This window comes from Oncorhynchus mykiss, chromosome 11 (genome assembly GCF_057628025.1).
Source record: "Oncorhynchus mykiss isolate SJ-2025 chromosome 11, ASM5762802v1, whole genome shotgun sequence".
NCBI classification, from domain to species: domain Eukaryota; kingdom Metazoa; phylum Chordata; class Actinopteri; order Salmoniformes; family Salmonidae; genus Oncorhynchus; species Oncorhynchus mykiss.
The window spans coordinates 54,516,604-54,531,886 of NC_143032.1; the positions used below are offsets into that span (position 1 = coordinate 54,516,604).

At 43.0% G+C, this 15,283-nt stretch overlaps 1 protein-coding gene and 1 long non-coding RNA gene across 3 annotated transcripts; one reads left to right on the plus strand and one right to left on the minus strand.

The window, feature by feature from the left end:
- Positions 1-280: 280 nt before the first annotated feature.
- Positions 281-8,226, plus strand: LOC149979629 (uncharacterized). 2 transcript variants are annotated; one of them, XR_016484565.1, is made up of 2 exons: positions 281-494; positions 6,854-8,226. It is a non-coding gene; the product is annotated as an uncharacterized LOC149979629 (long non-coding RNA). The 2 variants fall into 2 exon arrangements; XR_016484566.1 differs by having other exon boundaries at positions 292-494; positions 6,857-8,226.
- Positions 8,227-8,352: 126 nt separating this feature from the next.
- Positions 8,353-10,633, minus strand: aplnra (apelin receptor a). The gene has a single exon (XM_021621331.3). The coding sequence runs from the start codon at positions 10,429-10,431 to the stop codon at positions 9,346-9,348; it is 1,086 nt and encodes a 361-aa protein (XP_021477006.1). The 5' UTR covers positions 10,432-10,633; the 3' UTR covers positions 8,353-9,345.
- Positions 10,634-15,283: the final 4,650 nt, after the last annotated feature.

The following is a 15,283-nucleotide window of genomic DNA, read 5'->3' on the forward strand; positions in this document are numbered from 1 at the left end:
GGATTATGAGGGGGTCCTGACAGAGTGACCCATGGACTGTCAGAGTGTATAGGGGGTCTGCCCTTTGACCCCAACAGATTGGAACCAGCCAGGTGGATTAACAGGCTCCCCACCGGCCTGCCCTTTGGCTGAGGGTTGAAAAATACTTATAGAAATACGATTTTTCTCAGTCGGGTTTTGCTCATCTACGTCTCTCCTCTTTAATTCACTCACAACCTGCAATTTCTGGGGTTACGCCACACACACACAGGAATGCTGGCTGTGTGTCAGGGCAGGGCTCACAAATACCATGGTGTGAGCATGTGTGCAGAATGAGTGCTTCACACACGTTAAGAACAGGGGAGAGAGATCGGAATGCATGGAACAGAAACTGAGGTTTCCACACAACACAAGGCAGCTGGTCAGGCTGAAGTTCATCGGACATAGCTGAACAATTGTTCAAGCCCTGCTATGGAGGCTTGCTTTGCAAAACGGCAAAATGAATTTTCCAGAAGGTACATGGCATGAAATCATTTGAAAATGATGAAAGTGGAGGCTTAAATCTCACAAGAGATATTAGGATATTGAACTTTGAGGTTCCCAAAAGACAAACTGTTCTCAGTTTCAGTGATTTACTTACTTTTAGACTGCCGTTATGCTTCATTTTTGCAAGCTCTTTGAATATTTATCACACTGTAACACTGCCTGGTCTCCTTTGCAGAAGGATAAATGGTTCCTTTGAACTGGGGTGAAGTCAGAGATTGTTGACATTGGTTGAGTAGTCTCCTATAAAGTGTTGTTTAACTTCAAGTTAATGTACCTTTCTCTATTTTCTTCTCAAACTGCTCATTACAGTGCTGTGGAGAAGCAAGGTGGGGGTGGGGGGGTATTTAAAACATCAAAGGAACTCACTTTGGGGGGCTCCTCTGGGAGAGAAAGACAAATAGAGAGAAACCCACAGTGTGGAAGGGTGTGTGGAACTGATGTATTGTAAACGCACAGGACAGGCAGGGAGATGAACCCATGGAAAAACACCATCCCAATATTAAGAGTCCTAAATTGCTAGTTGGGTCATGGGGTGGGGGCATTCCAATGAGTTGGTTCTGGAACTGTTGGATGGTTGTTGGTTGTATTTAGGTTTGGTAATCGGCAAATAACTTAGTTGAAATACCATTATGTCCTTATATAGGATAAAGCTAACTCCTTCATCTTCTGGGGAAGGAATCAGTTTCATCCACCCTGACCAGCCTGGTCTCATAGACTAAACATAACATAGTGAATTGAAATCCAAACCGCTCAAATTAGTATGATATGTTTGCTATGTGTGGTATGGTTACAGAAGGTAATAGATTACTTAAAGCAAAAAAATGAAAGTTGGGTGGTTGGTTGGGATGGATGGGTATGAGTATAACGTGAATGTCCAGCAACCCAAAAGTTGCATGTTCAAATTTCATCACAGACAGTTTTATCTAATTAGCAACTCTGCAACTACTTACTACTTTTTATCTACTTTGCAGCTACTTAGTAGGTTAGCTTACCTTTACATTAACCCTTTAACCTAACTCCTAACCTTAACCCTAACCCCTAGCCTCGCTAATGTTAGCCACATAGCTAATGTAAGCGCTAGCCACCTAGCTAACGTTAGCCACAACAAATTGGAATTCATATGAAACCATATAAAACATAACATATCATTCTAATTGGAGTGTCCTGGATGTACGTTTACTATGATATGTCTACCCCTGAGTCCAGGTTGCCCCGACAGGAAAGGGGTTCCTGCTACTTTCTGGGGTTCTCAGAGGTCTGACTTGGTCATGTTTGGCCCATGTGTTTTGATGGATCAGAAGCTCTATTGTCTAGACTGGTGTGGAGCCCATGCACAGACGCATTCAGTTATTAACACTGTTGTGTGAGAGTCCTAATCCTCCAGCCAGATAGGGTTTCCCCTTTACAGACAAGCAGACTTCAGTCCCTCCACAAGGCCACAGTCTCAACTCAGCCTGTTTTTATCGTTAGACAGCATGTGCTCGTACAATCACCAATAACACACTGCTCAAGCTAGTGATCACTGTACATCCAATTATATCATGTTTCACTTCAAACCTATCCGTGGCTTATGGTCATATCTGATGTTGGTTGTGTTTTTAAGGTGGTCACTAAAATCCGATGTAACCAGGAAAGACTTGTTGAATCTGACACACTCTGTCATTCTACATTTAACTTACCCCTAAAATTCTGAATGAGAACTTTTCATTAGTAGATACCGTCCTTTCATTCTTTCTTTCTTTCTTTCTTTCTTTCTTTCTTTCTATCTATCCCTCTCCCCCCCCCCCCCCCCCCCAAATGGAACCAAATTGTGTCCCATTAAAGTGCCCCTAACCTGATCCCCTGAACGTGGGCTCCAGTGGCTTCTTTGTGTTACAGCTCACATGTAGCCAGGGTAGGGTCTAATAATTATGCCCTGTGCTAAGCAGGATGACACCCCAGGCCTCCCTGTTCTGTGGAGGGATGGAGTGGGGGAGGGGAGGTGAGGGGTCCCTAAACCTCTATTCTCACAGCTCTCTTGTTCCATTCTCTATATGTAACTTCACTAATTGTTTTTTGTTAATGATGTGAGGTTCTAACAGGATCTTTGTGAGTACACATGCCTTTAGCAAGTGCTTTGTTTGTTTGATGAACATTTGAGTATTTGAGTTACTGTTTGTGTTTTTAAATGCTTGCAAATATGTTATGGGCTCCATTCTCTGATCTCAGGTGTTTTCTGTAACTTTATTTTGACATATGATACTGTGTGCGTGCCTGTGTGTGTGTGCGTGTGTGTATGTTCATGAGACAGGTGGACGGATGCTGGGGGGAAAGTAGGGATAGTGTTGACAGGCTGTGGAATGTGTCAGATCTCTGTTTACACACACACACACACACACACACACACACACACACACACACACACACACACACACACACACACACACACACACACACACACACACACACACACACACACACACACACACACACACACACACACACACACACACACTAATTACTATGTGTTTGTATGCGCTTGGGTGCGCCTGAAATGCGTGGACATTTGTAGCTGTGTGGGTGGGATAGGACAGCAGGGAGATCTGAGGGGAGGTCCGGAGTAGCGACCTGCAGTTGTGTTTAGGTTCAGTTGTGGGGTGCTCAGATGCTCCATTTGAGTGTGGCAGCTCACGCTGATGACAACACTCAAGGACAGACACCTGTGTTCCTGGGGTTGGAGTGGGGACTACGGGAGGTGAGTTGGACTGGTGGTGTACATCAATTAAGCAGGGTATATGCTGCATGGCTTTCTCCATCTTGACATGGGGTGACAGTTGTGTGAACATTGATACTCACCCCCAGGGCTGGTTCCAGGCATAAACAACATAAGCGGTCACTTAGGGCCCCTGGTCACTATATATATTCTTTAGGAACTCAGTCGGGTAAGAATGGTAGAATACTCCAGGTGCAATTTCGATATTTGGTTGCACATCAGCATTTTTTCTCTTGTTACACTAAATATACAAAAGTATGTGAACACCCTTTCAAATTTGTGGATTCGGCTATTTCATCTTCTACCGAGTTCCAAACTGGCTCTGGAAGCAACGTCAGCACAAGGACTGTTCGTCAGGAGCTTCATGAAATGGGTTTCCTTGGCCGAGCAGGCACACACAAGCCTAAGATCACCATGCGCAATGCCAAGCGTCGGCTGGAGTTGTGTAAAGCTCGCCGCCATTGGACTCTGGAGCAGTGGAAATGTGTTATCTGGAGTGATAAATCACACTTCACCATCTGGCAGTCCGATGGATGAATCTGGGTTTGGCGGATGCCAGGAGAATGCTACCTGCCTGAATGCGTATTGCCAACTTTAAAGTTTGGTGGAGGAGGATTAATGGTCTGGGCTGTTTTTCATGGTTCGGGCTAGGCCCCTTACTTACAAGGAAAGGAAATCTTAACGCTACAGCATACAATGACATTCTAGACGATTCTGTGCTTCCAACTTTGTGGCAACAGTTTGGGGAAAGCCCTTTCCTGTTTCAGCATGACAATGCCCCCGTGCACAAAGCAAGGTCCATACAGAAATGGTTTGTCGAGATCAGTGTGGAAAAATTTGACTGGTCTGCACAAAGCCCTGACCTCAACCTCATTGAACACCTTTGGGATGAATTGGAACGAAGACTGCGAGCCAGGCCTAATTGCCCAACATCAGTGCCTGACCTCACTAAGGCTCTTGTGGCTGAATGGAAGTAAGTCCCAGCAGCAATGTTCCAACATCTAGTAGAAAGCCTTCCACCAGTGGAGGCTGTTATAACAGCAAAGGGGCGACCAACTCCATATTAATGCCCATAATTTTGGAATGAGATGTTTGACGAGAAGGTGTACACATACTTTTGGTCATGTAGTGTATGTCAGTCACTGACAGCCACTCAATTAGCCATGTCAGCTTAACATTTTTAGATTGGTAGATAGTTTAGCCAGCTATCTAAAATAGTAGTAATCATGGCCGAATACCGACCGGGCATGCAGGCCACGTGCCCAGGTTCTCTGACCTCCAGGGGGCCCCCCATTGATTGATTATATAAGCATGAAATAAGTCATTATAAAATGCGTAACATTTCTGGAAATAAGCTGTAAAACTGCTAACTTTTTCTCGAAGCCCCATGGCAAAATAAGTATAATTGCATTCCATTTTTTATAAAATTGCAAAGTTCTCTCCGCCCCACGGCAAAATGTGTAGAAATGCAGAAAACTTGGTGTAAAACTGCAACATTTTCTCTGTGCCCCATGGTAAAATGTGTAGAATTGCAGGAAATTAACTTTAAACCTTACATCAACAAAAAATGTTGACGGGAGTTGGGGGGCCCCCAACTTAATCTCACCTAGGGCCTCCAATAGGCTAGAGCCGGCCCTGAGCACAACCATCCTCCCATGCCCCCACCCTGATGAGGCATTTCAGTTATTCATAGGGTTGGGGTCTTGAACATTGACATTTTTTTGAACAATAACAAAACATGAGGACGACAACCTGTAGAACACAGAGCATAAATGCAAACATGTATGATGCATCTAAACCAGGGGTTCTGAAACTTTTTCAGCCTGGGACCCAAATGAGAAATTCTGTGTTTTCCAGGAACCCAACCTTATGAAAACATGCAACTATACGTAAATATTAGTACATTTCATTTCCCTTATGTCAACCTAAAACAAATGCAATATAGACAAATAACAATGAAATGAAATATAATAATATAAATATAAATTCATGTTTATTTCCCCCTATTAAAAACACTCTTACATATCTGTCTAGGTTGGAACTGTTGCTGTTAAAATATAATACATCAATCATGTGTATTCTGAACTGGAATAAACTGATTGATCACATCACACAGATGTAGACCAGAAACACATACAGTTGAGAAGTGAGAGGTGTGGCTGGTTGAAGATTCAACAAGCAGGTATATTCTGGGCTGTTTTTAACAGTGTAACACTGAGGTCATGTTCAGCATTGACACTGTTTCTGTACTTGTTTTTTAAGTACGCCAGAGTTGAGAACCCTGACTAGCATAAGTATGTGGTACCAAACTGAATCAGAACATCTACTGCTTTCTCAGCCAGGCAGGAGACAGCTTCCTGCTGTAGATGAGCAACCCTGGACTGTGTGAGTGGGTTTGCCTCAAAAAGCATCTTGTTTCAATTTATTCCAGTTCAGAATAAATAAAAAAAAATACTTATTTTAACAGTGACAGTTCCAACCTAGACTTTTTCCACCAATCATTTCTACATTAAGATGAACAGTAGGCCTGATCCTTTTTCATCTTCATATGTACTGTTACTTAGGGTTGCAGTATCAGTTATTTCTCAGAGTTTGTATGAAACCAAGAGAGAGAAACTCATCGCTGTACTTGCGTTTCATGACAATTGAGTTCAGTCAGAACTTGCGGCTAGCTTGACTCCATCTGATGACAGAAGTGAGTGAGTGGGAATGACTGGCAGCACATCATCCTTAGTCATTGACTGGCAGCACATCATCCTTAGTCATTGGCTGACAGCACATCATCAGTTGCACTTGGCCAAATCAATTCCAGCAATTCATGAAATGATTATACATTTACTCTGACATGTCGCCACCCACCATTAACAGGTCCAGGACCCATATTTTAAGAAAGGCTGATCTAAACACACACTCATGCACACACGCACACACAAAATCACAGAAAGCATGTCTGGGATTTTAAAAAGCTAACACTGATGCTTTTTCACTGGCTGTAGCTTTCATATTCCCACTCTGCCTTGGTCAGCTGGTATTCTGGGTGAGTTATCCCAAAACTGCCACTGGCTAACACCATCAGACAAGCTGTCAGTCCAACTCATCTCAATAACAACAACAGGTCTGGCCAGTCGACCATATGCAAGATTGCATCCTATCTCTTCTTACATGATCCGTTATTAGTAGTTTGTTTGTAATCAGGTAACCAGGTGTAACAATCAACATGAGTAGTCTCTCAAACTTGAATGCTTGCATTTAGTTGTGTAATTTTCTCTGACTGTTGTGTGGTCCTTTATGGGTTTAGGTTATGGCATAATTCAGAATTACAATCATATGGGATTTATTTTATGCTCTATCATTGTCAAATACGTTCCCTTTCCCAGATGGCAAATGAGTAACACATGATCTCTCACACACAGAAAGATGAATCACTTCTCGCTCTCACTATTTCACATATGTAGTTAGTTTTGGCTGTGCTAGAGGATGAAATTTGACAAAACTGTAAAATGATGATCCTGTCCAATAACTCTCTCCCACTCTGTCTCCCTTTGTCTGTCTCTCTTTCTCTCCCTCTGATCTCAGCAGGCAGAGTCATCCGCTTTTATCTTCGACGTCTGTCGGTTGGAGCATCTGCAGACACCCCCTCCTCCCCCCCCACCTCGTCCCTCCTCAGTGCTTCTGACTGCAATCTCTTGTCAACAGGGACAAATATCGACTTGTCCTGCAGCCCAATTTATGCCAGGATTGGGAACCTAGCACCCGAAAACTCATGATTATGTCCAACAGAGCTCATTACTGTCAAATCAAAGGGCCCCTCATAGGAGTCACTCATTGGTAATGACCCCGTTATTCAGCCAACATGTGGGGGTGTTGACCCGCAAACTCTCAGTGAATAATGATCATAATTTGGTTGGTGCTTACATTTGTCCTATGTCACACATGTACAAGTGTGTATTAATACACATGTCTGAATTAGATTTTTTTGTGCATATGTAACGGATGTGAAATGGCTAGCTAGTTTGCAGGGTGCGCGCTAATAGCGTTTCAATCGGGGACGTCACTCGCTCTGAGACCTTGAAGTAGTTGTTCCCCTTGCCCAGCAAGGGCTGCGGCTTTTGTGGTGCGATGGGTAGCGATGCTTTGAGAGTGGCTGTTGTTGATGTGTGCAGAGGGTCCCTGGTTCGAGCCCAGGTAGGGGCGAGGAGAGGGACGGAAGCTATACTGTTACACATATCCCAACTCTCCCTGAGACATCCTCGGACTGTTGGGTTACAGCCAGGGTCTGCCATTATCAACAGCAACCCTGGAGCAATTAGGATTAAGTGCCTTGCTTCAGGGCCCATCGACAGATTTTTGACCTTGTTGGCTCTGGGATTCAAACTAGCGACCTTTCAGTTACTGGCCCAACCCTCTAAGATAACTGCCACTGAATAGACAGCCCAGTCCAGCCCAGTATAACTAGTTCCCCTACTGGTGCAACGCTGTGCCAATATTTGTTTGTATTTCTAGGGAATGAAACATGTGGCATGCTGTAAAAGTCTCTAGACACAGTTAAGTAAACCTCTGCCTGGAAGGTAAATGATAAAGGATCTCAATGAAAACATGTTTAAAGACAAGTTCAAGCTCACGGCTTGCTGTGCTTATATCACATCAGGATAGTGTGATCCAGCCAAGGCTCTATTCAATCAAAACCTGTATCCAGACACAAAAGCAATAGTGTAGGAGGAATGTTGTTTTTCCCTATCGTTCAGATCTGTATACCGGTTTTGATTGAATAGGTTTGAGTGTTTGGTCCAGTGCTGTAAACCAAGAGCAAGATATTCATAGCAGAGCTGCAGCCCTCTGGGCATCCTTATCACTGAAATAACAGAATGATGTTGAAATCCTATACTCTCTGATGAAACTAATGTGAAAGTTCACATGTGCAGAATGAATAAAGCCTTAACACGCCATAACAATTAGTCATGAATTTCCTGAAAGACAGAACTTTGTGTGTTATTTCAAACAGGACCAAAGACAAAGAGAATACACATACCCGTATTTCTTGAGGATATTCAACAACAAGATCAACAAGGACATTATTTTTATAGAACATATTTCTTTAATACAGTAGTTAGTTACACGGATGTCAAAAAATACAACATATATGCATAATAATAAAACATTCATGAAGTTTCCTTTTCCCCTCTGGCACCAAGAGTGCACTGTAAAGCCCCCACTCCACCTGCTTCCCCGACAACATTTGTCTGCTGCCATCTGCCTGTCTGCCCCCCCCCCCACCCCACCCCGTCTCCTCCTCAAAGTATGTAATTAAGCTGCAACACCTTAGCTCTTCTTACATCACCCCCCCCCCCCCTCCGCCCAGTCTCCTACCTTCACAAACAACAAGCTTAAGAAGAGTCTCTTTGCAAACAAACTTTCCCCTCTTTAACATTTAATTCATTTAACAAGTGCTTGTAATAAAACAAAAAATATCAACACATCTTAAACAGCAAAAGTATGAAAATACTGTACAAATTTGTGATTTACCCAGTGTAAACAGGTTTGCATATGAAATACGTAACAACGACACAAATAAACCCTCTATGACTGTCTGCCTCTTTGTTCAGAATTCTGGTCCCTTGTAGAGTAAAGAATAACATTTGAAAAAGACAACAGGAAAATGATTGTGTCTGAAAATAATATTTACCTCTGTCACTTTCTGAAAGTTTGTGGAAGAAAAGGAAGCAGCGATATGGAGATCAGCCAGCTGGCCCCAGCTTCAGGGTCCAGTCCAGGGGTTAGAGGGAACCTCTGTAGGGTCGAGGACTCCCTGGGCTTCTCCCCTACCCAGTGAAGCACCCGTTGGGTTGGAAATGGGAGAGAAATGCACATACACTCAAGAATGAAAACATATATGCAAACCCATGTTCAGGAAAACAAAGTCAATTCATCTGATATGGTTCATTGTCTCTTTTACACCTTAAAAGCATTTCATTACGGACACCAAAAGTCTGTGCGTTTGCCAGTCAGTGTTCCTGTGGTGGCACAGGGATCCAGCCAGCGGTTCCACTCCACCTATCCGTCCCCTCTCTTTACACTTTGGTGGCCAGAGACTGTACCTCTGACTTCTGTGTCTGGGCGCTGAGCGTGGAGGACATGGAGCTCATCTGTCCATGCATGGCCTTCTTCAGGTTGAGCAGGCACAGGCACTGGGAGCGGAAGCGCAGGTCAAAGAAGGCGTACAGGAAGGGGTTGAGGCAGCTGTTGACATAAGCTAGGCAGGTAGCATAAGGGTGGGCCACCAGGAGGAAGCGCTCAAATCCACAGGAGCTGGGAGCCAGGTTCAGGTAGGAGAGGGCATCCATGCTCTTCAGCAAGTGGAATGGGGTCCAGCAGATGGCAAATACGACCACCAGGGTGGTGATGATCTTCAGCAGACGACGCTTCTTCTGGTCCTCCTTCCGCAGGTTGTTAAAGTGGCGTGTGACGGTGCAGCCGATGAAGCAGTAGAAGATGGTCATGGCCAGGAAAGGCAGGAGGAAGCCCAGGGCGGAAGAGGACAGGCTGAGCCCTGCGATCCACAGGGACTCATGTCTCTCGTTCAGGGTGACCAGGCTGAAGTCCATGGCACAGGTGGTGCGGTTGCTGTTGATGTCGTCCATGGTGGTGCGGAACAGCAGAGTGGGCACGGCCAGCAGGCCTGAGAGGAGCCAGATGGCCCCTAGAGAGGCCAGCATTGTGCCCCGCGACCGCAGCCGGCTGCTGGACAGAGAGTGGACGATAGCCAGGTAACGGTCAAAGCTCAGGCAGGTGAGGCAGAAGACACTGGCGTACATGTTGACCAGCACCACATAGCTGCTGATCTTACACAGGGCCACACCAAAGGGCCAGTGGTAGCCCAATGCAGTGTACACCGCCCAGAGGGGCAAAGTGATCACAAAGGTAAGGTCAGCCAGGGCCAAGTTGCCTATGTAGACGTCTGCTGCTCGGCGCTTGGACTTGGACCGCCACACGGTGAAGATGACCACTCCATTCCCAGACAGGCCCAGGATGAAGATGAGCATGTAGAGGACAGGGATGAGGGAGTAGGACGGCTCCCACTCAGAGTAGTCACACATAGTTTCATTGTCACCATAATCATAATCATCGGTATCTCTATACTCCACAGTTGGATCCATGCTGAAGTCAATTTTTTGTTTGGAACGAAAAATAAATTCTAATGCTAAAAATCCTTTAGAGTGGAAAAAAACGTTTCTGTGCAGTCCAAAACTGGTTCAGTAAAATTCAAATAAACCAATTGTCAATGCTGAAAACGAGAGAAACATTCATGTTACAGGAATGGTCAGTCCCTATCAGTCGCTGGAGAAGAACACAGCCAGTATGAGTGAGTGGGGCAATGCTGCTTGGCTTTTTAAACTCAGTGCTCCACACCCCTTGTTCCCTCCCTCCCAGGACGAATCCCCCTCCCCATTAAACACTTAGCCCCGGCACCACCCTCCTCTTACCTCTCTCTATCACAACACACACTAGGATTTATCCAGTTGCGATGACGCCCCGTCAAGCTTTATTCATATAATTTGAAAATGGAAAGAAAAGCGAAAATATACGGTTAAATTGTCTCCCTAAAAACGTATATGTTTCGAAATATTTTTGAAAAGGTTATTGTTTAGAATTGACATCAATTTAAGTTATGTCAATTTAAATGAATAATCTTTCATTTTCAAAATAGTGCAGAAAAAATACAGACTAATTCGACAGGTTTGTGAGACTATAGAGAGTAAGCTCATAGAAAATAGTGCTACTTCCAATGCAAATGTTTTTGTTAAGATATTGTAAAAGGACAACATGTTTGGTGCACCTGCAATGATTTCAACATTAGACCAATCAATTAAACACACGGTTTCAAATATGTTCAACTGATTTTGAGAACTATTGCTCAATCTTTAGGGTTCACGGCATGTCTGGACAGGCAAGTTTTCTAATTCACGACTGAACTACTACATTACAATGTAAATGCAACAATGCTAAAAGTAAGTGCTTATTTCCTAACCTGATGGTCTTGCCACTTACATGTGGCTATCAACATGCTCTAATTAAAATGTTATAAAGTGCAACAATAACAATAGGATAGTTAAAATATTACAATAATAAGGAATACTTTTCAGCTGCCAATGCAACATTGTTGCATGCAGAACTTCGGTGTGTCTGGAAAAAAACTTGAAATTTAAATTAGATTGATAGGCGGGCACTTTAGAATTGGTTCAATTGGTTCAACGGTTTTAACGATTAAATTCAATGTAAACAGACAGCTCAGGGGGTGTGTGAATTTAATTCTCACCTCTAGGGATTAATTTCCATGATAAAATGACAAAGACATGCAGGATAAACAATAACAAAAGGAAACGTTGCTTTCGCCTTAACCCATCTTTGATTGACTCACTTTGACCGTGGTAATTTGGCCTATTGGCTCAACTTGCTAATGCCAAAATTAAAACACATAAACTAATATACTCCGGCTTTTAAATAAAACTGTTTAGAAACTGAAATAAAAATTGTGTTGAGGGAAAATGTTAGGCCTATTTGGACCTCTTCCCACCCCCCAAGCTCTGCTCAGTCCCTATGCATTTAAGGAAACAAGTGCAGTGATTTTTCAACTATAGGCTACAGCTAGATCTTGTTTTTTTTGGGGCTGTGACCCACTCCCCAAAGGTGGCTCAGGGGGAGTTGGCATAAACACATTTTCAATTCACACTTGAAATAGGATAAATATAAGCACCCGCTCCTTTTTTATGTTTCTGATCACATACAGTTAAAGCCTCCTTTAATATTTGAGATGAATGGGTAGATGAAACGTTTACAGTATGTAGAATATGATGTTCATCAAACAATCAAGAAACATAAAAGTGTCTTTAATTCCAAATGTGCATGTCAAAATCTTTCTGATCATAGAAGAGTATTTTCAGGAAAATACAAAACAAGGTTTGGAGGGTCAGTTCAGTGACTCTTCGTTATTCTTCTGCCACCTAAAAAAAACGTAATGTGAAAAGTAGATTTTCAGCCCAGGCCTGATTTTCTAAGTGTTGATTCGGGTTGGGCCGGAACGAGTTTATGGTTTGCGCAACATTGTAACTAACCTACGTTTGCGATCTACACGTTGTGGTGCCTGTTCGACAAGCGTGCCTGCATCTCTCACAGAACTAGAACGAGATTCACCTTCTATGATCGCTCTTCCTTTCTCTGCTCTGATAGACATGAGCCTGCAACTCTCATCTCTCCAGCGTTGCACTTCATCATTTATTTCCTTATAGAATCATAGCCGCGCGAACAGTTCTGGAGGAGCTGCAGCACCCCTGAAAATGTTTAATACATTTGCCAAAGTTATATAATTACTCCTGTCTTTTCAGAAATAAATGAAATAATTCAGAATAGCCTACTACACAATTAGAAGGCTTATAATTTAGCCACAGAGGATCAACAATGACGTGTTCAAATAAAAAAAATAGCTTCGCTGTGGATTGTGTGTAGCCCAACAATAAGGCATAGCGGTCGGCAAATCTGTCAGTGAACAGCATGCAAACAAAACAGGCCTTTCGTAATATTTTAAATACAATCGCGGGAAAAACACCGGTTGGAAGGAAAATGGCTCCTACTGAAAAGACAATAATTATCTGTCGTGTGTAGCCTACCAAAATATGTTATCAAGTTCCAAATATTGTTTTACAAAGTAAAAAAAGAGAAATAGATGTTTGGCACTGAGCTCATTGGCCATCACCTGTGAGTGATCTGTGCATCAAATCAAATTCTATTGGTCATATACACATGGTTAGCAGATGTTATTGCAAGAGTAGCAACATGCTTGTGCTTCTAGTTCCAACAGTGCAGGAATATCTAACAAGTAATCTAACAATTCCACAACAGCTACTAAAGGGATTAAATAAGAATATGTACATATAAATATATGGATGAGCATTGACCAAGCAGCAAGATGCAGTAGATGGTATAAAATACAGTATATACACTACCGTTCAAAAGTTTGGGGTCACTTAGAAATGTCCTTGTTTATCAAAGAAAAGCACATTAAAATAACATCCAATTGATCAGAAATACAGTGTAGACATTATTCATGTTGTAAATAACTATTGTAGCTGGAAACGGCTGATTTTTAATGGAATATCTACATAGGTGTATAGAGTCCCATTATCAGCAACCATCACTCCTGTGTTCCAATGGCACGTTGTGTTAGCTAATCCAAGTTTATAATTTTAAAAGGCTAACTGATCATTAGAAAACCCTTCTGCAATTATGTTAGCACAGCTGAAAAATGTTGTTCTGATTAAAGAAGCAATAAAACTGGCCTTCTTTACACTAGTTAAGTATCTGGAGCATCAGCATTTGTGGGTTCGATTACAGGATCAAAATGGCCAGAAACAAAGCCCTTTCTTCTGAAACTCGTCAGTCTATTCTTGTTCTGAGAAATGAAGGCTATTCCATGTGAGAAATTGCCAAGAAACTGAAGATCTGGTACAACGCTGTGTACTACTCCCTTCACAGAACAGCACAAACTGTCTCTAACCAGAATAGAAATAGGAGTGGGAGGCCCAGGTGCACAACTGAGCAAGAGGACAAGTATATTAGAGTGCCCAGTTTGAGAAACAGACGCCTCACAAGTCCTCAACTGGCAGCTTCATGAAATAGTATCCGCAAAACACCAGCCTCAACGTCAACAGAGAAGAGGCGACTCCAGGATGCTGGCCTTCTAGGCAGAGTTGCATAGAAAAAGCCATATCTCAGACTGGCCAATAAAAATAAAAGATTAAGATGGGCAAAAGAACACAGCCACTGGACAGAGGAAGTCTGCCTAGAAGGCCAGCATCCCGGAGTTGCCTCTTCACTGATGATGTTGAGACTGATGTTTTGCGGGCACTGTTTATTGAAGCTGCCAGTTGAGTACTTGTGAGGCGTCTGTTTCTCAAACTGGATACTCTAATGTACTTGTCCTCTTGCTCAGTTGTGCACCGAGGCCTCCCACTTCTATTCTGGTTAGAGACAGTTTGTGCTGTTCTGTGAAGTGAGTAGTACACAGTGTTGTACCAGATCTTCAGTTTCTTGCATGGAATAGCCTTGATTTCTCAGAACAAGAAAAAGTAGATTTTTGCCCCTCAGAGCTCCCCAGGTCACGCCCCTCTCGAGCTCACGTTTTGTTCAGGCACCTCCTGATTTACAAAATAAGCTCTGGGCAGCTTCTCAGGAGTGAGTGAGAGTGAGAGACAGAGACAAAGCAATGGGGATATTTGGGAGGAGTCAGAGCACAAAGATGATTGGACTCACTACACTTCTGAGCCATTGTTCATCAGCACGGAGATGCTGTCGCCCAGTAGACGCAACACCCGCTCAGGTCAGCAGTACTCACTGTCTAATATCCTCCTGAAAGCCAACAGCTCTCAGCTATTTATTGTGTGTGTGTAACGTGGGGGAAATAAACATAAATATCTCTTCCTGTAGCCGATATTATGTCCCTTGTTTTTTACAAACAAGGTGAGGTCCTTGGGCCTAAGTTAACACTGCACATGTTCTTTATATCAAGAAATGCAGCATGGGAATGATCAGGCCAGAAGTATACAGAAATAGGTTTAATTCTCAATTACTCAAGCAACTCAATGAAAGCTAATCTCGGACACCATCTTCAGCACCTAGGGCTTGCTGCAGTCACTGCTGCCAACAACATATTGATGGGAGACTGTTGGGGAGGGGTGTAAAATGTTTTTTTTTAGGCTGGATCATGTTGTTGTATTGTAGTATGTTGTAATTCTGTAATGTATTGATTGTTGCTGCCTTCTTGGCCAGGTCTCCCTTGAAAAAGAGACTGGGTCTCAATGGGCTTTTCCTGGTTAAAAGAAAAAGGTAAAACAAATAAATAACAAGCACACCAAATCAAATCCAAATCAAATTTGATTTGTCACATACACATGGTTAGCAGATGTTAATGTGAGTGTAGCGAAATGCTTGTGCTTCCAGTTCCGACAATGCAGT

Excerpts from the sequence above, each read along its gene's own strand:
- aplnra (XM_021621331.3), bottom strand. The coding sequence starts at position 10,431 with ATGGATCCAACTGTGGAGTATAGAGATACCGATGATTATGATTATGGT.